The sequence below is a fragment of the Eublepharis macularius genome, chromosome 2 (assembly GCF_028583425.1).
Source record: "Eublepharis macularius isolate TG4126 chromosome 2, MPM_Emac_v1.0, whole genome shotgun sequence".
In the NCBI taxonomy this organism is placed as follows: Eukaryota; Metazoa; Chordata; class Lepidosauria; order Squamata; family Eublepharidae; genus Eublepharis; species Eublepharis macularius.
In genome coordinates, this window is record NC_072791.1 from 230229676 (window position 1) to 230257212 (window position 27537).

Genomic DNA, 27537 nt, shown 5'->3' on the forward strand with positions numbered 1-27537 from the left:
ATAAACATGCGGGTAATGGGTGAATATGGATTTGACCTTGGTTAGCCTTTTATATAGTAGGATACTGAATCCTTGCCCGCCCCCCACATACATTATAAACAGCAGTTTGAACAGATGTTTTCCTACCAGCCTAGCAAATTAGCACAACCACAATATATTTCTCATTTAACGCCCCCCCCCATAGAAAAACACTGAAAATACTAAAACATATAAGACAAACACTGCCGAACAAAAGCCTAGAGAAAATCTGAACACAATTTTTCTTGAACCACCTCACTGTACTTTAACAGGCTCCTGGTAAATAGACAGATAAAGCTACCAGATTAATTTTGACCTCTCATTTTGGAAGAGGATAGGCAGAGAAAGGGACCTGAAAGACAGAGACTGAAAAGCTCCTTGCGACTAATTCGGGAGCATCTGTGAAATAGCAACGCTGTTGGGAGCCCTGAATTCTAGGTGCTGCCCTGCCCACTGCCATAAAAATCATCCAACCCCAAGGGGAAAATAAAAGCAATGTTGCAGTCAAGAACATCACATGAGTTAGTGCCACAAAAGGCCTTCCCGAAATGATACCTCTGCTTTCAGCAATAACAGCGAGGAAGAACTGATGCTACGGATCTCCAGCTAAGAGCACCAAGAAGGAAGAATATAGAAAACTGCATTTCTAAGCTGCCAGAGCTCCATCCCCTGAAGCTGAATTCTGTATTTACTCTTTTCTAAATGCCACACACATTTGGATCCCCTCTCAACTCCTGCCTGCCTTCTGAGCAAAGAAGATTTTCTGCTCATCGCAATTCTGTACAGTAGAGGGAAGATTTCCCCGAAGGCAGCTTTTCCCACCCGCACGGGTGTCCATTTTTAGCTCACTGCTGACTGCATCCAGTGGAGACGGAGTGCCTCTTGCAAGAAGCGCTGGATGCCTTCAGCTCTCCAGGCAAATGAGCATGGAAAGTGATTGGCACCACCCTACATCAGGCCTTCTGAGAACTGTAACTTCCCCAGCAGAGCCCAGAAACTACATATGCATAAAACCGCACATGCATGGAGCAACAGTTTAGAATTGTAGTCCTGCAGGATGTTAAGTATCTCTGCATTGTACTTAAACACCCATTTGCTCAGGGTCACTTCACCAGTTACAGCAAAGATGTGCCCTGAATTTCCACTGAAAGCTGTCTTGTGTCTTCGCTGCAACATCTGAAGCATGATAGGATGCATGAAAACACACAGCATACACCATCTCTAGGAATCACACCGGGGTACACGTTTACTGTGCTTTTTCAGACATGCTGGTGCCTTTCAAACAGGACAGAAGGGATGGCATCATTCTAAAGTGCAAACACAAGAATTCCTCTTTTGTGGTAGCATCTAAAGTGATTGTTACATGGTTAGCAACACCAATGCCTTTTCTTAAGACGCAGACTTCAACAAGCTCATCTGGGATTCATTTGCAGCGGCAGGAAATCTTGGGGAGCTTCAGCCCTATCCCCGTGTTCCATCTAAATCAAATATTGCTCCCTGTTCTAAGAAGGTTCACTCTAGGACAAGATTTAGAACTGATACTTTTGGGTTTTGTGCAGTCGCTTAGAAGTATCAGAGGCAAAAGAATATTCTAAAGATCACAAGGCAAAGTCCCAACATAAAGCTGTGGCCTAGAGGCACGAAGAGGGATCCAATAATGTAAATCTGACATCCTCCGATTTAAACAACAGCGCTTATGAAAATGATTTATCAAAGAGCGACATCCACGACAGGAGCCACTAATAAGGTGGAGAAAAGGCAGTTTCAACCTGATGGCAAAGGACATTTTTAATAGCCCTGTCGCGCTGCTTTAACACTGGTTTAATATGTGCCCTGGGGGTACATTTTAAAATACTCCTGAACTAAAATAATAATACTGCAAAAAAAAATTAAAAATAAGGAAGAGACGTTATCTCAAATATGTTTACACTTGTATAATGCCACATATTTTTTTCAGAGCATAGTAACATTTATGCATGCATGCACACACGCACAACTTTTCATTGGCAACTTCCAAGTGATAGGAATTCTTTCTTCAGTGTTCCTTCCCCCAGCAGATTTTTAACTAAATTTCATGCTAGGGACATGAATAAGCAGACTTGTAAGCCTCCCCCTCCCCCTGACCCCCTGAACTAGGATTCTGTTGCTGTCCTCGAAGTGACTTCAGCTCGTCATGAGACCACCTCATAAATGCCACGTCTGGGCTTAAGCAAAAGGAGCCCGTCAGCTCAGGAATGCAGCCATTTGACCACTTCCTAAGGCAAAGTGGGGAAGGGTATAGAATATATCCCCTTCATAGCACAGAACCGAAGTCGGAGAGGAACTCTTGAAACCTCAGCATATGGCTTTGTTTTTCTGGTGAATTTTCACAAGAAGAAACCAATCAAAACCTTCCTTTCTCAAACACACGAGAGCTGTCTTTCTCACTCACAGGCCACACCCAAGATTTTCAAACCTCAGCCCTGTGTCACCTTTACTTCAACTATTTTTGCCAGTATTTATTTATTATGTTACTATCTTTCAAGGGACTCCAACTGATGTCTATGATTCCAGCCGCTTCTCCCTTCAGTCTCACAACCTCATCAGATAGGTAAAGACCAAAATTACCCAATAAGCTTCATGACTGAACAGGGATTCAAACAGATCTTCTCAAAGTCTAACCATCCAGCTATGATACCATACTAAGTAATTCTAGTACAGTGTTTAATACCGCACACGAGTCTTAATAAATATCTAGCAATACCTGAACCCCCAAATAAGTCCTATGTATAAAATTCTAGTGGCATAATTTATATTCAACAACACCACTGCTACCCCCCCCCCCAAAATCAGTGATGTTTGCCTCATTTGGGAAATAATGTCCAGTTTTCAGACACAGTAGAAGTCTAGATTTTGGACTCAGTGTCGTCTTTCATATTTAGAGCTATAGATTTCATATATTCACAGTGCGATCCTAAGAACTCTTTCCTGGGAGTTAGCCCCAGGGCTTTTTTTCAGCGGGAACGCGGGGGGACGGAGTTCCGGAACCTCTTGAAAATGGTCACATGGCCGGTGGCCCCGCCCCCTGATCTCCAGACAGAGGGGAGTTGAGATTGCCCTCCGCACCACTCCAGCAGCACGGAGGGCAATCTCAACTCCCCTCTGTCTGGAGATCAGGGGCGGGGCCACCAGCCATGTGACCATTTTCTCCGAGGGCAAACCACTGAGTTCCACCACCTCTTTTCCCAGAAAAAAAGCCCTGGTTAGCCCCATTGAATAGACCCGAGTCAGACACTGAGTAGACCTACTTAGGGCCAAGCTACAAGTGACGAATGACACTTGAACAGCAAGTGTATTTCTCCCTGTTCACTTGCCCTCCACTCAATCCACTTGCCGTTCAAGTATCATTCATCATGTGTAGCTTGGCCCTCAGTCTCTCAATATCCCAAACTGTATAAATTGGGCTCACCAAACATGCAACCCCTCTTGCACCCCCAGAGCTTTTTGAGGAGTGGTGGAATACAAATGTGATAATTTACAAGGGCAATACAATTAGCAATACTAATCAAAGAGAAATCTCATTTCCTCCCAGAATCTGATAAATATGCGTGTATGAGATCAGTTCATTCTTCCTTTAGCCCTAAATCTGTATCACAATATGTAATAAGCAAGCAATGGGTGATTACACACAACAGTATACCAGGAATTCTTTTGTTGTTCAGATGAGTGTGAAATGTATATATTTGTAGCACTTAAAACTTTTGGTTAAATGTATTCCTGAAGCAGAATTTTCAATCTACAGGGAAACTAAAGCATCACCTGCTACGTCTATGGAGCCAGAATAACTTAGGCACAAACTATGTTATATCAAATAATAAAGAGTCCAGTAGCACCTTTAAGGTTAACCAATTTTATTGTAGTATAAGCTTTCGAGAACCACAGCTCTCTTCGTCAGAGGCATCGTCAGCTTTCGAGAACCACAGCTCTCTTCGCCAGATGCTTTCGAGCTGTGGTTCTTGAAAGTTTATGCTACATTCAAGTTGGTTAGTTTTAAAGGTGCCACTGGACTCTTTACAATTTTGCAACAAGAGACTCACACGGCTAAGTCCTCTGGATCCATGTTATATCAGTTTGCCTCGGTATAAAACATGAAGTCACAACACTCATTTTAAACACATAAAGCAGCTTTGGAAAGGGAAACTTTTACAACAGAGAAGCAGGGAAACGACGCTTCACCCTTTCCCTTCCATTGTAGATCCCACCCCTCAAGCCACCTACCCAACAATGGTTAAGCATCCCTCCCCCCCACCCCCCATATTTCTACCCTTGAAATTCCACACAAAGCCAATTTCCATTTCACAATAACAAAAGAGCCACTAGGGCTTTGCTACACAGCTTGCATGCACTGTGTGTGATGCGCAGCTTGCTGATCGACCAAACCACCAGACAGTCAACGGAACAAATCCATCTTCAGAAAGGCTGAGGGACAACCCAAGATTTATCTTTTAATATCCACATTTTGCTTTTTAACAAATGTTACTCCGATGAGATTTCGCATCCTGACTGACCCATAATGCTGCTCACGCTAACATCATTATCTGTCATCTTAGATCATAAACAAATGTAATTCCAATAGGATATGTGATTTAATGGTGTTAATTTATATTTATGTCTCCTGTTGTCTAAGCATTACTGCAAATGCAATTCTGGGGTCACTGCTGATAGCAATTACCATTTAAAGCAACATCAACAATCACTTGTTCTGCATGATACGCAGCAGCCAAGCAAATGCCTTGCACAATATTAGTTAGTACCCACACAGTTTGCATGCACTTTTACCATGTGCAGCCCCCACTGCTTCTGTGGCTGTTGGTTGTTGAAAGTCCAGACACATGTAAAGGCTTCTAGCCACAGGTTGGTCCTGGCACTGTATTTTCATGCCACACACACCATGCCCAGTGCCTCAGAGGGCGCTCACATGGTGTGTAAACACACCAGCATGATGAACCTCAGCAGCTCAGGGCCAAGCTAGATTGTACACCCCCTGAGCGTCCGTCACGGGAACTCGCTGCCACGTTGGAAATGGAAGTTCCCAGGGCTTTTTTCTGGGGAAAGAGGTGGTGGAACTCAGTGGGTTGCCCTCGGGGAAAATGGTCACATGGCTGGTGGCCCCACCCCGATCTCCAGAGGGAAGTTTAGATCTCCCCTCTGGAGATCAGGGGGCGGGGCCACCAGCCATGTGACCATTTTCAAGAGGTTCCAGAACTCCATTCCACCGCGTTCCAGCTGAAAAAAAGCCCTGGAAGTTCCCATTGGGAACTCCTTTTCAACAAGCCAGGCCTCCCACCATGGGGCAAGTAACACCCCAGGTGTGCATTCAGCTTGGGGAAATGGTGAGTGAGGAACACAGGAGCCCATCCTCCCCCGCCCCATACCCTGCTCCCAAGCAGAGTTGGGCCCCCAAGGCACTTTGGAAAGCAGTTCCCATTGGAAACGCTCCTCTCCAGTGCGGCAGCAGGCCGTCTCCTCGGCAGACTCACAGAGGGAGTCACGTCTAGCTTGGCCCTCAGCTTGTAAAAGGGGGGATTAAAAAGCCAAACAACTCAGCGGCAAAAGCTAAAGATCAGACCCGTGTCAGCAGCAAGGGCCCTGCTGCCCACCGCCAAGAAGAGCTTGGTTCAAATGGTTGTTGGGCAAGCAGAACAGCAGCCAGCCATTTTCCCCCCAACATGGAAAAGCCTGAGAGAAGCTGCATCCTCTGAATTTCTGCCTGGCACACAGCTGGCCAAAGGAAAAACAGCCTGGCCAGGAAAAATAAGATAAAGTGCCATCCTATCTTTACTGCAGATTGATGTAACACACCCTTATACATTGGAAACCAAGCCTCCGGTTGGTTTGTGATTGGGTTTTGAGAACCTGGGGGGATAATTAAGAGCTTGTTATGGAATAATTATCTAATTTGGTATATTTTTCCTTTAGAGTACAACAATAAATGAAGAGCATTGTGTGAATGCAGTCCTCGGTCTACTGCAATATTTGTATTTTCACACACAATACTAGAGGTAAATTTTGATTTAGTATTTTGCCTAAAATCATTCTAGCACTTAATAGACTATATTAAGACATTTTCTCCTCCCCCCTTCTTTTGTTACAGCTCTAAACACCGGGAGCTTTTCATGATTGGTTTCTATATGTGTGGGTGTGTTTGATTATAAATTGTTTACAATTGACCACTGAAGAAGGCCTGAGGGCCGAAACGCGTCTGCTTTTTTTTTTACTGTCCCTTGGTCTATTTGTGTTGGTCATTGCACTGTACCATCATCTGTACCTTGAGATGTTTTAGCAAGTTTTAGCAAATACATGTAGCCTGCCATTCAAGCCTTATGTTTTAAACTTGTTTTTAATCTACATTTGTGCACATTTATAATAAATATTTTCGAATATATTTTTAGTTTGTTACTTAACCCCTTTATTTTGTTCCCATGAAAAATAAGATACCATTCCTACATCCCCAAATTTCATTGCAGTGTTTCATTATTCCTGATATTACAACTCTATGGAAACGTTAATTGTTTTTGAACAAGACCTCTATTAAAAACGCTGATTTGCAGTATCTTCCTAAGCACAGTTATCCCCAACAGACTTAGAAGGCTGTAACTACACTTAGGATATTATGAATATGAATATTATTAATATGAATGTTTGTATACTCTTTATTGCTTTGTCGCTTCCTCTTCACATTGTAAAGTAAGTTTCTGGTGCCATTTGTGGAGCGTGGTGTGGTGGCTTTAGAGTATTAGTCTGAGACTGGGGGACCTGGGTATTCAAATTCCTATTCAGCCACTCTCTCCGCTGAACTCTACTCTCAGGCTTGTAAGATGAAGAAAAGGACCTTTGCGCCCTTCCTTAGAGCCCCCTGGAAGTTGGCTGGAATAAAATTTAATAATTTTAAAATATATATTAAGGGTGTGTTGCCTGGGGCAAGCAGGATGTTGAATGCTACTTTGTCTGCATCCAAAGTGACACACTCAGGCCTGGGCATTTTCAACAAGACTAATGACAGCGTTGAGTAACTCTGCTTAGGATTTCACCGTAAGCCAGTTTGAACGCACATCACTGTCCTGAAAAGAACATGGCTCTAACCAGCCCTACATGATGTTTGCTTGATTCCTAAAACACAGGTGTGCACAACACTGGCAATTGCACAGCTGGATAATGCAGCTGAATGGCGTATGAGCGCTCTTCCATCCTTTGGGTTGTTTTGCTGTTCACCCAGACAGCAAAAAGAGGTAACTAGTATTTTCTCTAGCTCAAGCACTGATTGATAGCTGTGTCCGCAACTTTTGGGATTTCTCACTGAGAAGTGCTGTCACATCAAAGTCGGGGCATTCTTCCTGTCCAAAACCCACATCTGGACATCTAATATCAACATAGCATTTGGGAATCACCAAATGCTATGTTCTAATAGATCTTTATACGTGAAAAATGTGTATTCCACTCATGAATCTTCCGTCTTTATTCCAACTCTAACATATGATTTTGCCATCTGTTTTTGGGAGGGACATAATCTGTAGTTGTAAGCACAAGATAATGTAAGGTTACATGCTGGGCAATTCCAGTGCAATGTATGTACATAAAGGTATATTGATACTATACTGCTGCCTCCCAGCCCTCCCCAAAATAGTGAGATCCATTTGTGAAAAGGAATCTCGATTTCTCCAACATGGAAACTCAAATCCCATGCCCCAAATTAAGTATGCAAATCAACTCCAGGCTTGCAAATAGCCTTGACATACATAAATTTGTTTCACATGACAGATCTATTCAAAATACTCTGAATCCAAGGGACAAACTAAATGTGATCGAGGGACCCATGTGGGTCCTCTTGTTTGCATGTAAACTGGGGCTGGAGTTGTGGGGTCTTTTCTAAAAGGGGGAGATGCAGGATATTTTTTTTTTAAATCAAAAATGGAATGAAATCTTGGTAGCCTTTTAAGTGTCACAAGAGTCCTGTTTACTTTTGCTAACACAGCTATCTTTCTGGACAGAGATGAGTAAGGGCTGAGTACCTACAGTTCTTAGACATAAATACAAAGCACGTGTTTCTGCAAAGCGTGGATTGCAGATGGGTGCATGTCTTCAACTGGCTGGGTTTCCTTGCAAGTGACACAGAAGGAAAAATTACAGCTTCAAAGAATACAGCAAGGAAAGCCAGCCGTTTAAGCTGGAACTACATGTTAGGCCACATCATCTCCACTCCTTCCCTCTGTAACATGAGGTCGGGTTAAGAATTTCCCCATCCTTGCTCTACTTCATTGCCTGACACTTACAAGGGTGGGGAAACTCACGGCTTCCAGATGTCTTGTCACAAGTTTTCATTACAGTACTAAAGAGTAGGCTGGAAAAGAAGGAAAAAATGAGGTGGCCATTGCACTGACAACCAGGTCTACTTCTCTTCTTCAGACACAGATGAAGCTGTTGACATTCTGGTCAGGGGCTGGACAACGCTGGGAATGGGCTAGAGAACAGCCCAGCACACCGGACGCTCAATCCAAATAAGACTGAGTCGATGGGTCAGCCTGTCCTAGATGGGGCTGAACTCCCCCCACCCCCCGCAACAAGAGCAGATTCCCAGCTTGGGAGCGCTGTGAGACCCAGATGCAGGTGTCCTCTGTTTGGGCTGCTTCACCCTTCCCCAAGAAGCAGGATTTGGCCGCAGAGATCCCTGCTGTGTTCATAAAGTCTGAATAAGTCCCACATGCAGAAGCAGGACAGTCTGGGCCCACTACCCGAAACATAAACAGAAGCAAACTATTCTTGCAAACCTGTTTTCTGCAGTTCTTCAGACTAGAATTATGTAACAGCATTCTGGGTGTGCGCTCAGGATCACATCTGTGTGTGATCCTGAAGGGGAACCAGCCTAGTATACAAGTGGCTAAGAAACCCTCAGCCTCCAAAGAACGCAGCTCCTTGCTACCCATGACGACTCCGCTGAAGCTGCTGAGCGACTTCCATGCTTTTCACTGAACAACGGGCAGGGGGGTGTCCAGCAGGCCTGCCAGCCCTGTGCTAATGCACCCAACATGCAAGAATCCCCAGCAGCCATCTTGCCACACCCATTAGATTAGGGCCTCTTCTACCGAGGCAAGGGCAGAGGCAGGACTATTAAAAGCCTTGCTGAGTGAAAGCTATTTTGTCTTTAGGATAACCTTCTCCAGTTCAGCTCCTGCTGTAAGTCTGGGTGCCAAGACAGAGTTGATTATCCGTTCTGCCTACTGCCCTAAACACACATCAGTCTCCACTGAACAAACTCTATCAGGAAGAAAATAAGGAAGATTAAGGAGGGGGTTCAGGTGACTGGCCTGTAGCAGAAGAGCGAAAGTAAGGAGCTACGGGACGTGAAAGACCAACTAGATTTCCACGGTATGAGCTTTCAAGAGTCAGAGCTCCCAAACAGCATGTGGATCCACAGTTCACATCTGTCCTAGCATTTTAGGGTGAATTATTTATAAAATTCCTAAAGTCGCTCAGTGTTTGACAAAACTTAAGTTCGAATTCGATTCTATAGACCCATTGCGCACCCAAAATAGCCCGTATAGTTGGGGTAAAATCGCTTCTGGGTTGGCTTCAAATTCATGGGTCAAATGAGCAACTTGGGACCAACCAAGAGGAAACCATGCTGGTACTCTTGATTCCAGAGATAGGAACCATCCTGCCCTACCACAAGCATGGCAGGAACCCATCAATATGCCGGACTGATGCTTACTCTATCCCATTCCTGCTGATGCTTACGCTATCCCATTCCTCTTACACCTCAGGTGGATAGGTTCCCCTCACATGGACACATTCTGAGTCAGATCTTTGGTCTATCAAGGCCAGTATTGCCAACTCTTAAAGGCAGCAGGTCTCCAGGGTCTCTGGTTGGGGTCTTTGCACATCACCTTCTGCCTGGTTCTGTTAATTGGGAAGGGGGGTGCAGGGGATTAAATCTGGGACGTTCCATCTACAAAACAGATGGTCGGTGTTCCACTGAGCCACAGCCCCTTCCATCTTGGCAGCACTGTGTGTGTGTGATGTGCCGCCAAGTCACCTCCAACCTATGACGACCCTATGAATGAAAGACCTCCAAAAGGTCCTATCATTAACAGACTTGCTCAGATCCTGCAAACTGGAGGATGTGGCTTCTTTTACTGAGTCCAGCCATCTAGTTTTAGGTCTTCCTCTTTTCCTGCTGCCTTCCACTTTTCCTAGCATTATTGACTTTTCCAGAGAATCTTATCTTCTCATAATACATAACAAGTGAAACTGCATCTCTTGATCTTCTCTCTGCCAAGCAATTACAATGGCTCAAACGAAGGGAAAGGATATCAGCTGTCCTCCCATACTGAGTTGGAGAAGAAGGGCAGGGGACTCTACTCGAAACAGAAAGTGTCCACTCAGCCAATTACCGTCAACTCCAACTGGCCACAGTTGACCAAAGTCTAAAGGCTGGACTAGGAATGATGGGGCAGACATTTTGTTACCAAAGCATTTGCCCCATTCACATACAAAAGGAGGTCTTATTACGAAACAGGGTGTGTGGGTGAGGGGAGTTGAACTCTGCCCCCTCTCCTGATACTAGAACGCAAGAAAAGTTTATGGCACGCTAGAGTGCGACGAGTCAGGATATGGTTCCTCACATAAACATGCCTGTTTTCATACTGAAGCAAGAACCCTCTCTCACTCCTACGCACCCATTACAATTCCTCTGGCCTGTGTACCTTCCACATTTCCAAAAGCCAAAGAGGTACGTCCCACCCCTACTCCCTCCTGGACACGCTTTCCATTGCCAGCACAGGCTCTTAGGGCATTTCAAACCTGTGGCATGAAAAGCATGACAACCCACAGCCGCCAACTTAGCAAAGGGCAGGTGTGGGGATAAAGGTAACTCTGCCAAGTAATGGAAGATTAGAAGCTACGGAGAGGGAGGATGGGAGCTTGACAGAAAAATTGGTAGTTTGTCACTCAAAACCAGCAAGTCTTTTGTAGTTGCTAAGCAACAACAGAGAGCTTCTTTCTGCCCCCACCCCTCAGTGGCAAAACAGACGTCCAAGGGCTGTAACTAGAGCAGAAAATGCCCATCGGCTGCCTGCGTGAGACCCTGAAAGTCTGGGGCTGGGGACAAGGGTTCTGCTTCTCTGGTACAGAGAGACCAGCACCCCCCCCCCCAATTGAAGCTTGGGAGTGTCAGATTTTTAAGCAGGTCTGAAAAACTATATATAATAACACGATCCCAAGAGTTTGCACTTGGAAGGAGGGGGGGACCAGGTGGTCTCCACTGTCATGTTTTGACAAAGCAAACAACTGAGAATTGGAACCTCGTCTTCAAAAATATACACTGCTGAATGCTGGTAAATTCCAGGAGGCTTTATTAAGGCGAAACTCCCATCTTGTTCCATGGTTTTCTGTCTGTAATTACACACAGAAAAACACAAGGACCTAGTCCTCTGAGGTTTGGATACGACTCTGGACTTCAAAAGGGGCTAGCCCTTTATTTTACAAGGCGGTGACGAAAAATCATGCTTCTGTTAAGCACCAGTGTTGAATCAGGATAAAAATAGAAGATTTATAATACACAACCATGGCTACCAGGATTTCAGACAGTTGGACACAAGAGGGATGTTTTTTTTTTTTTGCAAAGAACTAAATTTTCCTTCCGTCTGCCTGTGTATTAATTAGAAGTGTCAAAGGGTTGTGGTTAGGGCGAGAGTAAAGCTGGAATTGTTAACGCCTCCCTCTCTCCCTCGAGAGGGCATTCACTGTCATCTCGCCACACTTTCTGGATTAGACGTCTAATCTGGGACCTCGAGGGGGAACCGATGCCTGCATCTGCGGCTGCATATCCCTGAGCAGAGAGAGGTTTGTGCAGATTTCTCTCTTCGGCGCACAACAACACCCTTCCCCCATCATTACAAATAAATTCATACTTCTCCGTTCTGACTTGAGAGAGGGCCTCGCCCCTCCCCAAACCATTCTTAGATAACTGCTATTTTTTTATAGCACAGCTGGGCTGCCAAAAGGTCACATGATTTGGCAGCCATCCCAGTGTTTAAAAATTAATTTTTCCTTATTAATACTATGGAGGGTCCCACAGGATGGGATCTCAGCCTTATCTGAAGCAGACAGCTTCCTAAAGCATATGAAGGATGCTTTCTCCTCTAAGGCTATTGGGCAGTACAAGGCCGCTGCGTCCTGGAATTTGAAGGCTCTGGAATCCTTAGGAAACCAAACCAAATTCTTCATACATTCTGTTTTTTCTTGTGTGCACGGACTGCTGTTGTTTTGAGGTATAGAAAGAAAGCTGGCTTTTTGGCAAAACCTAGATACAGAAAAACAGGAGTTGTTTGCTTCCTAAACACAGCCCCATGGCCCTACACAGGAGTCCAACAGCACAAAATGATACAATATCTGGAACTGTTCTATAATTCATTATTTTTTAAATTCTATGCCACCTTTCTCTCTGTTTGGGATCCAAGGCAGCTTATGAATCTCCAAATAAAACAAGCCATAAGGTAAAGGTAGTGCCCTGTGCAAGCACCGAGTCATTACTGACCCATGGGGGGAGTCACATCATGACGTTTTCTTGGCAGACTTTTGTTACGGGGTGGTTTGCCATTGCCTTCCCCAGTCATCTACACTTTACCCCCAGGAAACTGGGTACTCATTTTGCCGACCTCGGAAGGATGGAAGGCTGAGAGACAGCAGGGAGAATAAGGTTGCCACCTGTAGCTGGCACCCCAGTGGAAGAACAGGGGGGCAATCTCTTCAGCATCGTGCCAATGCACAGTGTCTGGCATAAAACTGGAAGTGACATCAACCTTGAGCAGGCTACCTGAACCCGGCTTCTGCCGGGATCCAACTCAGGTCATGAGCAGAGCTTGGGCTGCAGTACTGCAGCTTACCACTCTGCACCACGGGGCTCCTCATAAAATATATTAAAATGCCAATATAAACCAGGAACATCACACCAGTCAGATTTCCAAGGTCTGGGAAATAATAAGAAATGGATACAGGGGAGGAAATCAAAATGCACAAAAACAAGTATGGCTAAAACCCAGATGCAATGGACAGATTTTGCCTAACACCAAAAAAAGAAACAAAAGAGCAACAGAGAACACACCAGGTTGCCAGGTCCAGGTTGGGAAATTCCTGGAGATTTTGGGGGTGGAGCCTGGAGAGGGTGGGGTTGGGGGAGGGGCCTCAGAATGGTATAATACCCTACAGTCCCCCCTCCAAAGCAGCCATTTCCTCCAGGGGAACTGATCCCTGTCACCTGGAGATCAGTTGTAATTCCGGGAGCTCTCCAGCCACCACCTGGAGGCTGGCAACCCTATGTGGGTCTTCCCCAGGTTTTCCATACAAGGTGTGCAATCGGTTAACGTGTCACGTTTAAATGCTGGTGCTTCGTTGTCAGGTTTGTTTCAGCTCCATTTTAGATTTCAGGTTGGCTCAAGTTTTACAATCCAAATCCTATTGCGCTGTTTATTGGATGCCCCTTCTTGTTGACTGTATTTCAAGTACACCTTGAGTCTCAGTGAGAAAGGCAGACCATAATAGCAATTGCAACAATCGATTTATACACCGCCCTTCAGGACTACATAACACCCACTAATATAAATAATGTAAATGTTTAAAAGTCAGTACTTTGGCTTGTGCCCAGAAGCGAACAGGGAGCCAATAAACATTTCTGAGTAAAATGCCATGGGTTCGCTATGACCATGGCAACATGGAGTAGTGCTTAGAGTGTTGGACTAGGATCTAGGAAATTCAGGTTCATATCCTCAATCTGCCATGGGAACTTGCTGGGTTACCAGCCAGTCGCAAACTCTGCCAAACCTACCTTACAGGGTTGTTGTGAGGGTATAGTGGAGGCAGGGCTTTTTGTCAGCTGGAACGCGGGGGAACGGTGTTCTGGAACCTCTTGAAAATGGTCACATGGCTGGTGGCCCCGCCCCGATCTCCAGACAGAGGGGAGTTTAGAGTGCCCTCCGCGCCGCTCAGCCAAGTCCACTTGGCAACAGGGTTAAATGGGGGGGGAGTTAACTCTTTTCCCCCAGTATTATTTTTCTCTGAGGGCTGATAGTGTGGGGTGAACTGGTAAAACTAAGCAATCCATGCTGATCCAATCAAGCCCCTTTGCTGCTTATAATTTTTAAAAAATTAAATGTTGGGTCAAATTACAGATCTCCCCCCACATCTTGACCGTTGCCTGTTTCAACACTTAGAACCTGGTTCCTATCTGTAGAAGAAGAATAAGAGTATCGCTCCACAGGAGATTCTCTGGAGTCAACTAGTTGCTTTATCACATAACCAGAGGTGGGAAACAGCATCAGGAAATAACACGAATTTACGTTTCACAGAGCGCTGTACACGGTTCGGCCACGTAAGTTCCCAACAACAGGAAGGGTTCCAAGGAATCAGAGCAGGTTCAACTTCGGTGCAGTGATTTTTTCGCAGGGATCTTGTCACAGAACCACTTTCACAGACATCTGTCTCAGAGATCTTGTGTCTGAACAGAATCTTAAGAAAACAACTCAACATCTAAAGAAGAAAATAATACATGAATGGGAACTGAAAGAAGGTTGAGCGTTCCCTGAAATTGCCATTGGCTTCTTTACATACATCGCTTACTCCTAACTAGATTGATTTATCACTGATAGCTATTAGTGGTGTCACCTTCTTGTTCTAAGACATTAGAGTTAATTCACGTCTTAAAATGTGTGTGAACATCATTCAGGGGCATGGGGGGGCAGGAAACAGGGAAGGTGAGGCCCAGGGCACCCCTCTGTGTGCTGGGCTTCGCAATTGTGCACGGAGGTGTTAAAATTTCCTCTAAAAAATACTCCTTTGGTAAAACGCTGGTCAGAGAATATGGCACCTTCCTTGTGTAATACGCATGTGCTATTTTCCCCACGTTACACTTGTTTGTACTCTCCTTAAGAAATTGGTACATAACCCAGTCAAAGTGAAGCACTTTTGAATTCATTGGCATGTACCCAACCACACGGTTCTTCTGACATAACAGCATTTCCATTAATAGGAGAGGGGGTGACGATTCCCAACAAACTTCCCCTCCAAGTATGGACCCACATTTTTCTCCCTGTGCAAAATCACTCTCCCCTCCCCCCATGCAGGAACAAACTTTCTGGGAGGTCTCGGCGGGCTGCAGCAGGAGGGGGAAGCAGGTAAGTTCCATTGCACAAAGCCCACAATACACAGCATTGTGGGAAACTATGTAAGCATGCATGGATTTAGGCATATTGTGAGACTGAGAGCAAAACGGGAGGAGCCACCGTGGCTCTCGTGCCCCTTTTCTATGTGCCCAGGGTAATGCCAATCACCACTTTGGGGCCAGGAAGGATTTTTCCTCCAGGAAAATTGGGCAGGGATCCTGGAGGCTTTTCGACTGGCATTAAACAGGGGCCACTGGGGGGATGGGGAGTAGCTGGGAATTTCCTGCATTGTACAGGGGGTTGGACTAGATGACCCTTGCGACCCCTTTCCGTTCTATGTTTCTATAATTCTGTTTCTATTTTTTAAACTGAAATCAGTGAGTTTTCCAAGTATTTTGTTTTGGCTGGATAATACCCTGTTGCGTTTATAACAGCTACACTGTGCATAGTCCCGATACAGCTACTCTTCAGGCATTCAAGAGTGAATGATCTTTCTGAGCAGCAGAAGGACAAGCCCAGACAAAGGATAACATCAGAAGTGTCCAAGGATGGTTAAGCCGACGTTCAAAGCCCGCTGGGGAACAGCATCTGCTGGTTACTGCAGATCTCCCAACTTGAGGCCAGAGAAGTTAGCAAAGCAAATGCCACTGACCCACTAAGGGATTAGGATTTTTAATTAAAGGCAAGCTCGGATGTTTTAATGATGTTTGTGACAGCTGTCCACTTCCTTGTTTCCAGTAAGAGCTGAATTCACTTCAAAAACAGAACTTCAGAATCCTCAAACAAAACCAGCAAGTGTGTACAAAATGTTTTGCCGCAGGCCTCCCCCTGTACCGCAATACATTCTGCTAGATTTACTGAAGTCATGTCTAAAAATACTAGCTCTTCGCAAAACATTTCGAAGCCTTTATGAGCACACATTGCTCAGAGTTGCATCAACAATATCTGCATTGCTTTGGGCCACGGTCACATGAAACGCTCTCTTTTTCCTCTTGCTTGCTTCTTCCACCTCCCTTGGCGACGAGTAAAAGACTCAGTCGTCCAGGCATCTGATTGACCCTTGGGCTCCCACCCACCACCTTAAACTGTTATCTTAACATTTGCTTGCTGCCTACAAATTGGCAGCTACACTGTTTACCTCCTCCAGTTTTTTTCATATATATATATATATAAAAGACACCTTTTATATATATATAAAAGACACTTTATATAGACATCTCGAAGGCGGCATCCCCACCCCCTCCTTTTGTCGATTATCATATTATTGTCTATTTAAAACTCCCCCCACCTCATCTTACATTCCTTTAGGGAGATGAGAGAGACTTTCATAATGGGGAAAAGCTTTCAAACATGCCAGATTTTGACATAAATCTATCTACCGCTAGCATGTTTTTTTTTTCCCCCTTACTCTTCTTTGCTAATTACCAAAGCCATCTGTGGTGAAGTCAGGGTTTCCTCCTTGTCACAATTTATCTTTATCATTTGCCGGATTATGCTGTGAAGTCGTACTACTGTATCTCTGATATCATGCTTCTTCCTTTGATGACAGGTCCTAACGCCGTAAACAGGACTGAAATTTAATTACCAGATTCGACACTGGATCCATTTTTTTTTCCAAATTAACCAGAGCTGGGCAGAGGCAGAGAGGGATATGACACTCAAGTGAGTGACTGTTGTTGATGAGGAAAAACCATTTTCTCATACACTTTTACCGTTCCACAGCTAACGACTAGACTACAAGTCACAACAGAACATCTGAACTGTATCCCTTGAAAAGTACTCTTTTAGAATTAGGAGCATAACCAAGCAATTCCATTTCCTGTGACCATCACAATGTGCCTTACACAGACTCTAATCATTACCCCAATATGATTTACTCCCAGCAAACGGAGGCACAACACATCCCATTACTGAGAGGGAACATCTGTAGGTCACCACCTTGGCTTACTCCAGTATTCAGATCCAGTAGCACCTTAAAGTCCAATGAGATTTCCAGAGTACACACTTTTGAGAGTCAAAGCTCTTTGATCCGGCAGAGTTAGCCCTGTTAACCGCTGTGGCCTGCGCGGCCTGTAGTTGCAAAATAGTAAAGAGTCCAGTAGCACCTTTAAGACTAACCAACTTTACTGTAGCGTAAGTTTTCGAGAACACAACTCTCTTTGTCAGAGAAAGCTCTTTGACTCTCAAAAGTTCATGACCAGGAAATCTAGTTGGTCTTTAAGGTGCTACCAGTCCCAAATCTTGGCCCCCTGCAGACCAGCACAGCTACCCACTTGAAGAGCCAGTTTGGTGTAGAGGTTGAGAGCGGCAGGACTCTAATCTGGAGAACTGGGCTTGATTCCCCCCTCCTCCACTTGAAGCCAGCTGGGTGACCTTGGATCAGTCACAGCTCTCTCAGAGCTCTCTCAGCCCCACACACCTCGCAGGGTGATTGTTGTGGTGGGGATAATAAATAATAATGTACTTTGTAAACTACTCTGAGTGGGTGTTTTCCTGAAGGGCGGTATATAACTGAATGTTGTTGTTGTTGTTGTTGTTGCTATTGAAACTACTTTAATCTTATACTTTTTTTTTATTAAAACCAACCAAAATAATCATAAGATTTTAAGCTCCTGAGAATTTCTTCATCAAGTTGGATATTAAGGGGGGAGAAAGGTTCATAGCTGGAATTTATATTCTCAAAGTGAGAGAGATTTTTCTGTTTGTTTCTTCATTCCAAGAACCTCTAAGATTGAAGTCAATTTTGCGTCCATCCCCCTGCAATCTAATTGTGTCAGCAACATTTTATGCAAGCTACAAACTGCAGACCTTTGACTCTTCCAACATGCCCTGGAACACCTCTTCTCCTTCCACCTTCCTGGGACTTAACATCCAACCTGATTTTTTTTAAAAAAAGGTCAGGGGAACTGGCAGCCACTGCTTTGTGATATTTTAGTCGGTCATCATTCCACACCACAAACCTAGCATAAACAAACAGCAGTTATCAGAGTGAGGCAAATTTATCTATTCCTCTTCTGTTCTCTTCCCAAATATCAGTCACCGATTACTCTCTCTCTGTCTTTAAAATGAATGAGTTTACCGGCTGCAAAAGGTACAGTTGTAGGCACAATTTTGATTAACTCAACAAATGTCCTCCCCGTATTTTGGAAACAGATGACCTTCAGACTGTTCCAATTACTCCCATTAAACTGAACTTGCAAATTTAAAAAAAGATCGTAAGCCTCCTTATAGGAGCTGCCAAATGGATAAGCACTAAAATTGACGTCTCATTCAACCAAGTCTCAGCAATGCCATGCAAAAATAACATAATGCTTTCCGGACTGCTGGCCTAGCAGAGCGCAGCAGCGAAGGGAAGACGGAGGCATTGCTACCCCGAACTCTGAGGAGAAGGGGGGAGGGCAGGTGCACGCCACGTCAGCATGGCTTGTCCATTCTTATATTCCTGATATGCCCCTACCACATTAGTCTCAGCAGCCTCATGGCCTCAACAGGTTATGCCCTCCACTCTGTAAAAAGCCAAGAGGCAAGTGGGGGAGGCAAGGGGACCAAACCGCTGCAGGGCAAGGCAGACAACCGTGGCCCTAACATACTGCCTCTTTTGCTTAAGGATAGTAGATGGGTCTAGCAATCCTATTGCAGCCATTCAACCTTTGCTCTTCAGGGCCACGGCTTGCAGAGACAAATAAGAAGTCATTTTCCTGTCTACCGAACTGGCATCTGTGGTTTTTTAATGCATTTGTCATCATTAAACACTACATAATACACTGATGTTGACAATGCATGTACTTCAGTATATGCTGTCTACAGAGAGCATGGGGGGGGGTACTGAAGAAGGGCCCCAAGGCTCTGTTTTGCCCAGGTTATTTTTCTCTGCAACCCAGATCAATGGCCTGGCTGGGCTGGAGGCCAAATCATAGGTTTAAAGGTCTCCTGATAGGTTTGCCATCTGCCCGGTGGTGGCTGGAGATCTCCCAGAATTACAACTGATCTCCAGGTGACAGGGATCAGTCCCCCTGGAGAAAATGGCTGCCTTGGAAGGGGGACTCCATGGCATTATAGCTAGCTGAAGTCCCTCTTCTCCCCAAACTCCACCATCTCCAGGCTCCACCCCTTAAATCTCCAGGAATTTCGTAACCCAGAGGTGGCAACTCTTTCTCCTGATTCAAGCCTAATTCTCCAAACAAATGGAGAGTGAGGTAGTTTTGAGATCCTTTTGCTGTCTAGGACTCTCAAGCTTTGGAGAGCTGATTAGTCAAGGCTAGACATGTTTGCCAACCTCCAGGTGGTAGCTGGAGATCTCCTGGAATTACAACTGATCTCCAGGCGGTAAAGATCAGTTCCCTTGGAGAAAATGGCTGCTTTGGAAGGGGGGCTCTATGGTGTGACAGCACACACAGGTCCCTCCCCAAACCCTGCTCACTCCAGGCTCCACCCCCCCCCCAAATCTCCAGGAATTTCCCCTCCTGGAGCTGGCAACCCTAAGACGAGAGACCAGTGGTCAAATCAACCCTCACAGCTGCCTACAGAATGGTTCACTTCGCAGCAGCAGGCCTCATTTGGGGGTTTTAATCCCGCAAGGCAGCAAAGCGATCACAGGACAGTGTCACAACACCGGCAGCACAGCTGAATAGTCAAGAAAGTCTGACAGAAAAAAGTCTCTGGGAATAAAATAAGCACCCCAAAACACAGCCCAATGAAACAAGCTTTTCAAAAAATTGTTTATGGTGTATACCCCCTGCTTAAGTGGCTAACAACCTACCTTTTCAAAAAAGTTAATACAGAACACATTTTTTTAAAGTCTCGATTAAAACCAGCACTAACTTTAATCACAACAGATCAGAGAGAGCACAACAGAAAGGCTCTGGGAACAAAGGTGCTTTCCAGACTTTTTGGCAGCTCTTTTGCTAAAAAAATGCTTCTACCCAAAACAGCATCAATTCTTGGCAAAGAAAATCCACACCAAGGGAATGGACGGCACAATCAACAGGGCTGTGAAGCAGACGTATGCTGATCTCGGAGCTCATAGAGCCCAAAGGCCGCAGTCATTAAACCCATTTATTTAACAGTAAGCTCTGCTCCACTGAAGATGTTGAGACTTATTTCAGAGAAAACATCACCTTAAAGATCCATGGCATAAAGGCCTAAACACATTTTACCCCTAAGAAATCCTCACTGATTTCAATAGAAGTTACTTCCAAGCAGGGCTTTTTTTCTGGGGAAAGAGGTGGTGGAACTCAGTGGGTTGCCCTCGGAGAAAATGGTCACATGGCCGGTGGCCCCGCCCCCTGATCTCCAGGCAGAGGGGAGTTGAGATTGCCGTCTGTGCTGCCAAGCGGCACGGAGGGCACTCTAAACTCCCCTCTGTCTGGAGATCAGGGGGCGGGGCCACCGGCCATGTGACCATTTTCAAGAGGTTCCGGAACTCCGTTCCCCCGCGTTCCTGCTGAAAAAAAGCCCTGCTTCCAAGCATGTATGTTTGCAACCCCGGCCCCGGCCCTTTGCCACAGTCACTATCAGAAAGGCTCCCCCAAGAATTTTCCCTCCCCATTTTACACCCGCTGCGCCAGCAGCAACGGAAGCAAGGAATCTTTCCTCTGGGTTTCTCCATTTATTTTAAATGTAACTGTTCTCTCATTGCCACAGTGAGGCAGTGGCACTTGGCAAAACTACATGAGGTACATTCGCTGGGAATGTTTACATTCGTTTTTGTAAAGTATGCTGAGTTTAGCATGCAGTAACATGTTGTGCTTATAAATGTTGCTTAACTGTAGAGTGTTGGACTGGATGAGAGCAGACCCAAGGGACACTCTTCAAAGGAGATGAAAGTTTCCCTCTGTATATATTTTGAGTTCTCAGAATTATGAAGTAACTCATTTGGTCTTCAGGGGGAGTTGTTACTAACAGCTTGTCAACTTCTGGCCCTTCTTAGGAGTCAAACGTTTCTAAACCTCACACCTCCATTACTCTATGTTTGGGATTTCTGAGGACACAATAACTCAAACACTGGGGAAACGTTCAATCTTGGATACGCACACTGAAATCCTAAGAACACTTTCCTGGGAGTAAGCCCCATGACACAGTAGTACGATGCTGTGTAAACCTGCATAAGCTTGCTCTCTCAGACTGGTTTAGCAGTATTGGAAGAACCATACATACAACGGAATTTTGATGCAACATCGTTAAATTTGATGGGGTTGAGCTGCTAGGCAGCTTTCGTTCAAGACGTGCAATAGAAGGACTATTTCTCCCAATTCTCCCTGATGAATGTACTTCTCCTAATTCTCCCTTTGGACTTAACATACAGTTTTCCACTTTTATAGACAAAGGAACTTTTGATCTCCAGAAGCTGAAGTTGTCCATAGGCCCTGCATGCAACATGGGAGTTTCTCACACGCTGTACCTGAAGCTTAAACCAGCAGATGTCTTTCCTCTAAATTACAAGAACTAATTGGGAGACCAAGCCAAAAGGGCAGAGCAGAAGAGAACAGCCAGAGAGAAAACTCCACACCCCCTCCCTCAGCTGTGGTCTGCCTGGGTCAGGACGGGGGCACAAGAAGAAAGCCGCTGCTTACTTCTGCTGCAGGGGTGGGGGGGGTGGATTGACTTTGCTTTCTGCGGCTCCCAGTCAGGTGCCTTTCAATGAACGCTGAACTCAAATTACAGCACAAGAAACTTCCACTGATAGCAGATTTGCTTCTTAAGTGGTTGTCCCCTGAGTGTAAGCGCTCACATTTGCTTGTGTACACCCGAGAACACATGCTCTTTCCTCACTCTCTTTTACTTACAGTTAGCACTCCAGAACAGTTATTTTAAATACAGAACTGGACGGGGGGGGGGCGTAATTAATCCGACTGGATCCACTGAATTCAACAGGGCTGACATGCCACTTGTTAGTCCTGCTTTAGTGGGATGATCAAGGAGTGTTAAAGGACAACGCACCCCCCCCCATATATATATAGTATGGGACAAGTACACTGGTGTTGAAGACAAAGAGTGCTACATCACATTTGGGTACAACTGGTTCTTTTTCTCTCTCCTCTTTACTGTTAACTCGTTGTTGTTGGTTTTTTTGATCCAAAACAAGTTTCAGGCCTCTTTGATTATATTTGTAAAGAGCAGAGATTCAATCAAAGCAAGTCAAGCAGTTGGGACTATACGGCTTAATTACAGCTCTTCTCTCCTCTATTAACTTTATGCTGTTATTAAGGAGAAATCAATCAGCTGAAATGAAGCATTAGCCACAATTTCCTCCGCATGTGGGAAAAGCAACAAGGGGCAGGGGGGGTTCATTTGCAACTGCGACTGTTCCTCAGGGAGCTGGGAGATTGGGAACAGTCCCAATCCCCAAATGTCTCCCCCTGCAAGACACCTCCCCTCCCCAGTTTCTAATGCAGCCCTTCCTTTCCTTGCAGCAGTACTGCCAAGCAAGCAAGCCGGCAATACATCACTAGCCTGCAGAGCTGCAGCTCATTTGCATGCTGTTGTTACGTGTCATTAATGCAATTTACGTATCATTTTCATGAACACAACAGATGCTAAACTCCAGTGAGTGGACATGTGGCGCTGTGCTGCAGTATCCTCCTTCCGAAATTTCAAACAGAATAAACGTGTGCCAGCCCTTGAAAAAATCTTGGGATTTGCATATCTTGAGAATTTCAGGACCTCATGACGGTGGGCTTTTCTTCTTTTATTTACATCCGTGTTTCTAGGCCTTTGGCTTTGGTTTGCCAACAGATTCCAATTTTGAAACTTGAGGACGAGACACTTAACCTGAAAACAAATGAAAGGCAGGCTTTCTAAAGTCTTAAAACGCCAAACAGGAAAGCTGTGGGTAGTTTCAGCCATCAATGTATGTTATCCCACAGCCTGAGGAACATTCCCCTGGGTGCGCCTTTTTTTCTTCACGCTGAGGTGGCCCTTAAAGCAGCTTCCCATGTTCCACCTCAGTCCCACGAATGGAACCGCTTGGGAGCAGACCAGGGGTCTGTTTTGTCTTGCCTCTGTACTTGTATTTTGTTTGGGTGGGTAATCTTTGTCTTAATAGAATTTTTATAGATTGCCTGGGTTTCATTTCTGCTTCAGTGGCCCAAGCAAATCAATGCCAAGTGGTAAAAAGAGATTGTTCTTCGCTGCAAACAGACAGCCCTCCTCCCCCCCCTTGGGGAAGGCACCGGCAGGCAGCTCTCTGGAATCTCGTCTTCCAGGGCTGTGCTTTGGCCCACGTGCAAGGTGGGGAAAAAGCAAAGTTGTAGTTCCACCAGATTACTGCTGGCCAAAAGCCAAGTCACCTGATTTACACCTCTCCTAACTCAGTTAACAATGCCATTTGGTTTGCATCAAGCCTTAGTTAGAATTTAACAGTATAGGAAATCCCCGGAGGGATCTGAAAAAGTTACATCATGTGCTGCAGCGCTCCCTCCATGCACCACACCGCCAGCAAAAAATCCTCCCTGCGCACAAGGACTCCCAAGACAGCCGGCTGCAAGGCGCTCTCCCTGGCTTCTCCTTCACAGCGCCACAGCACCGGGGAGGCCCAGGTGTCCTCCCCCAGTCCTCAGCAAGGAAACCAGCACCTTCTCAGCCCCTCCCTCTCCCCTCCCCCAAATCGAGACCGTCAAGCGCCACAAACAGGTGCGCACCCCCCCACACAAAACTAGCATAATAAATCTGCTCCAGATGGTTTTTGCCAGCCAGCCTGGCCTCAACCTCACCGCTAAAGAGCTTTTAGCATCCAACGGGCACAGGTGTCTTTCCCAAGTAAGGTGAACAGAGGCGCCCCCACCTCTGCTGCCTGCTGCCCTGAACGGGGCTAAACTCATGGGTGCCAGCTCCAGGGCGGGAAATTCCTGGCGATTGAGGGGTGGGGCCTGAAGAGGGCGGGGTTTGGCGAGGGGCGTCCCTTTCTCCTGCCTCCCCCATCTCCGCAGCCTGGAGATCGGCTCCGGGTAATTCCGGGACCCCCAGAAAGCCCCAGCCCAGGAGGAGAACAACCGGGCGGCCCCTTCCGACGCGCGGGGGCGCCTTGGAGGCCGCTGCCCGCGCCGAGCTTCCCATCGCGCGGGGCGGCCGGGGAAGCTGCCCTGCTGCGGCGCCGCTGCTCGCTCCAGAGCCGCTCGGCCTGCGCCGCAAGGGCTGCTCGGAGGGCCGCGGCTCTCCCCGAAGCCGCGCCTCCGCCCGCCCGCCCCCGCGCCCGGGGTCGGCGCAGAGGCTGCTGCGGGGGCTGCAGTCGCCTCTGCGGCAAGGCGCCGCCGCCAAAGGGTCGGGGACGAGCCGGGCTCCGCTCCAGGCTCTCCGCCGCCGCCCTGATCCCCCGCCCCGAGCCAGGAGCAGCGCCCGCATGGCTCCGGATTCCGCCCGCGGGCGCTCCTGCTCCGCCATCGCCGCCGGGGCTTCGCCCTGCCCGTTAAGAGCCCGGCCGGGCCGAGCCGAGCCTCCAGCGCCCCGGCCGGGGTCCCTCCACGGCCGCTCGGGATCCGCAGCCTTTCCCGGCCCCGCGCCTGGCTTCCCCGAGCCAGGCGCGCACTTCTGCCGGGCTCCTTGCAGTGGCCGGAGCAGCGGGCTTGGGCAGCGAAGGCGCGTCTGCAGCCGGCCGGGCACGGGGGCAAGAGGAGAGCGGGCGAGGGCGAAGGCCGAGGCTCGCGGGAGGAAGCCCGAAGCAAGGCGGCCTGGACCCGCCCGACGAGAGCCCCGAGGCGGGAGGCCCTTGGATTGGATTGGCTTGGCTCGCCCCGGGCACGGAGAGCCCAACCCGGAGGCGGCCTCGGCCCCAAAGCCAGGCTCGTCGAGCCCGGGCAGGGAGCGGCGCCACGTGCCGCGCCCCAGCAGCCAAGCGCAGGGAAGGGCTCCGGCTTGGACTGCGGGGCCGCAGCCCGGCCAGGCTCCCCGGCGCCTCCTTTGGCCAAAGCAGCCCTAGGAAGGGCGCCCTGCTGGTTGCCAGCTCCCGGTTCGGAAACTCCTGGAGGCTGGGGCGGAGAGCCTTTCATTTATTCCTCAGCGGGGCACAACGCAGCCACCCCCCCCCCCCACACACACACACGGGAACTGGTGTCCCTGGTCTGGAGTTCAGTGGTAACGCTGGGGAGTCTCCAGCCGCCACCTGGAGACTGGCAACCCTTGCGCCTCTGCTTCCCGCCAGGCCATCGTCAGTCGCTCCAAGACCCCTCGGCCGTCTCCTTCTGCCCCAGAGGGGCGACTCGGGTGCCTCCCCGGGAGGCGGAGGAGCTCTGCACGCGCTCAGAGGCGCTCTTGTCTCCACACCTCCCCACGAGCAGCCGGCAGCCTGGGTTGCCGCACCAGGAAAAGGGCGCTTCGCCGGCAGCCACGAGGCGGCCCGGCAAGGTCTTCGGCCCCGTCCGCGAGTAAAGGCAGCACCGCGCAGCACACTCGCAGCGCGAACCCCGCAGAGACTCCGGCCCAAGCGCGTCGCTTCCGCAGGACTTCGGCTGCAGGAGGTCCGCAGGGGGTGCCGCGCCGCTTCCACCCGCCTCGAGCCGCAGGAATCGCCGGGCGACGCATTCTCCTCCCGGCGCGGCGTTTCCCCGCGGAGCCGGCCGAGGCACGCCAGGCGGCGGGTTTGGTGCGCCTGGTCGCCCGCCAACGGGCCCCAGCTCCAGCCGCCTTCGCGAACGAGAGTCGGGGCGAGCATCGCCGGCCGGGATTCGACGCATCGCCGTGATCGCGGCCCCGCGTCCGTCCTCCGCGCGGCGGGCGAGTTCCGCCAGGAAAAGTTTCCTAAGCGCGCGGCGAGGAAGCCGCCTCGCGGGTGGCGGCCGGGGCGCTCATCGCGGCATCTCTGCCGCTCTGTACAGGCAGGCCCCAGCGAGAGCGCAGCCGGCCGGAGGCCAGGCGGGAGCGGGCTGCGCGCCAACCCCTGCCCGGTCGCCCCGGGGCAGCGCGTCGCGGAGCGCGGGGTGTCCCCCCTTCCCCTTTGGAAACGGCTGTGCGGGCCGCTGGGCTGCCAGCCAGGTTCGGGTCCAGAAGCACCTCAGAGCCCATCACGGCCGCCGACCTCCTCGCAGCCTTTTCCGGCAGAGCGGCGTGTGGGCGTCGGAGCGCAGGGCAGAGCCGTCTTCGCTTAGCCGCGCGATCCCAGGGAGAGTCACCCCGCTCCGAGCCCGCGGCTCTCGACGGCCCGAGGCTGCAGGAGCCCCGCTTAGGATCGCGCCGCCCGCCGCCAAACCTCCAACGGCGCCAAGAAAAGTTGGGGGCAGGCGAGGCAGCGCCGGAGAATTTCCAAGCCTCGGGTTTATTCCAGACGCGGCGGCCGCGCAGCAAAACCACCGCTGCTCCCCGCCTCCCGCGCAACGCCGCCGGCGCAAAAGTTGCCCCTGAAGAAGGGAGGCGCGGCGCGGAGCTCCGCCGGCGGGCTGGCCTTACCTGCTTGCCCCAGGGCGCCGGATCCGGCCAAGCAGAGGAGAACAAATCCCGCAAGGCCAGCGACGGTATCCATTTCGCGGCCCGGGCGAGCCCGCTACGCTGCGCCGCCCTCCACGGGGCTTCCGGACTCCGGCCCCGGCGGGGAAACTCCGCGGTCCGCGGCAGGCGGGGCGCGCTCGGGCTGCTCACGGCGGCGTCCCGCTCACGGCGGCGGCGGAGGCATCCCTCGCTGGCCGCCCCGGCATGGCCCGGGGCCGGCGGAGCGGCGGTGGCGAGGCGGAGGGCGGCCGCTCAGTTGCGCGTGTGGCGCGGCGGGCTGCAGGCGGGAGGGGGGCCGGGCTGCTGCGCCGCTCCTCGTCCGCGGCCGTCGCCTGCTTGCCTGCCTGCCTGCCTGCCCGCCTGTCGCTCCTGCCGGCGGTGCGCTGCGCTGCGTTGCGTTACCGGCGCCTTCTCAGCCGCCTTTGCTCCCCGGCGGCTCCCTCGCAGCCTTTTCAGGCGGAGCGGCATGTGGATGTCAGCGCGCAAGGCAGAGCTCTCCGATTACACGCTCGCCCAGGGCCCGCCCCTTCGAGCTGCCTCTCGCCGCCACTCGCACGGGCGGCGGCGGCGGCGGCGCAGGCGGGGAGAGGCGGCCGCGCAACGCAACGCAGCGCCGCCGCTCCCGGCTCAGCCCCGGCCGCAGCCCGCGCGCTCCTTCGCCGGAGGGCCCGGCCCGGCCCTCGGCGCCTGCAACAGGTCCTCGCGCGCGCTCGCCGCCGCCTCCTGCGGGCATCCCCGGCTGGGCGCTCCTGGCGGCGGGTCTCCGCGTGCAGACGTGTGCCAGAGACACGCGCAAGAGCAGGCGCGCGCCAGGGGAGGGGAGGGGCGCCCCCGCCGAGCTCCCGCGGCTTCCTCCGGAACGGGAAAGCACGGCCCGGAGCTGCCCGCCGCCGCCGCCGAGGAGGCGCCCTGT

General features: G+C 49.2%; 1 protein-coding gene across 3 annotated transcripts in view; it reads right to left on the reverse strand.

Moving 5' to 3' along the window:
• Positions 1–27028, reverse strand: part of NRP2 (neuropilin 2) — a 254599-nt gene extending 227571 nt beyond the window's left edge. For all 3 annotated transcript variants that reach the window (XM_054970181.1, XM_054970184.1, XM_054970183.1), the window contains exon 1: positions 26586–27028. In XM_054970181.1, coding sequence (XP_054826156.1) covers positions 26586–26658 — 73 coding nt within the window. In that variant the 5' untranslated portion in view covers positions 26659–27028. The remainder of the gene's footprint in view (positions 1–26585) is intronic.
• Between the last annotated feature and the right edge of the window lie 509 nt (positions 27029–27537).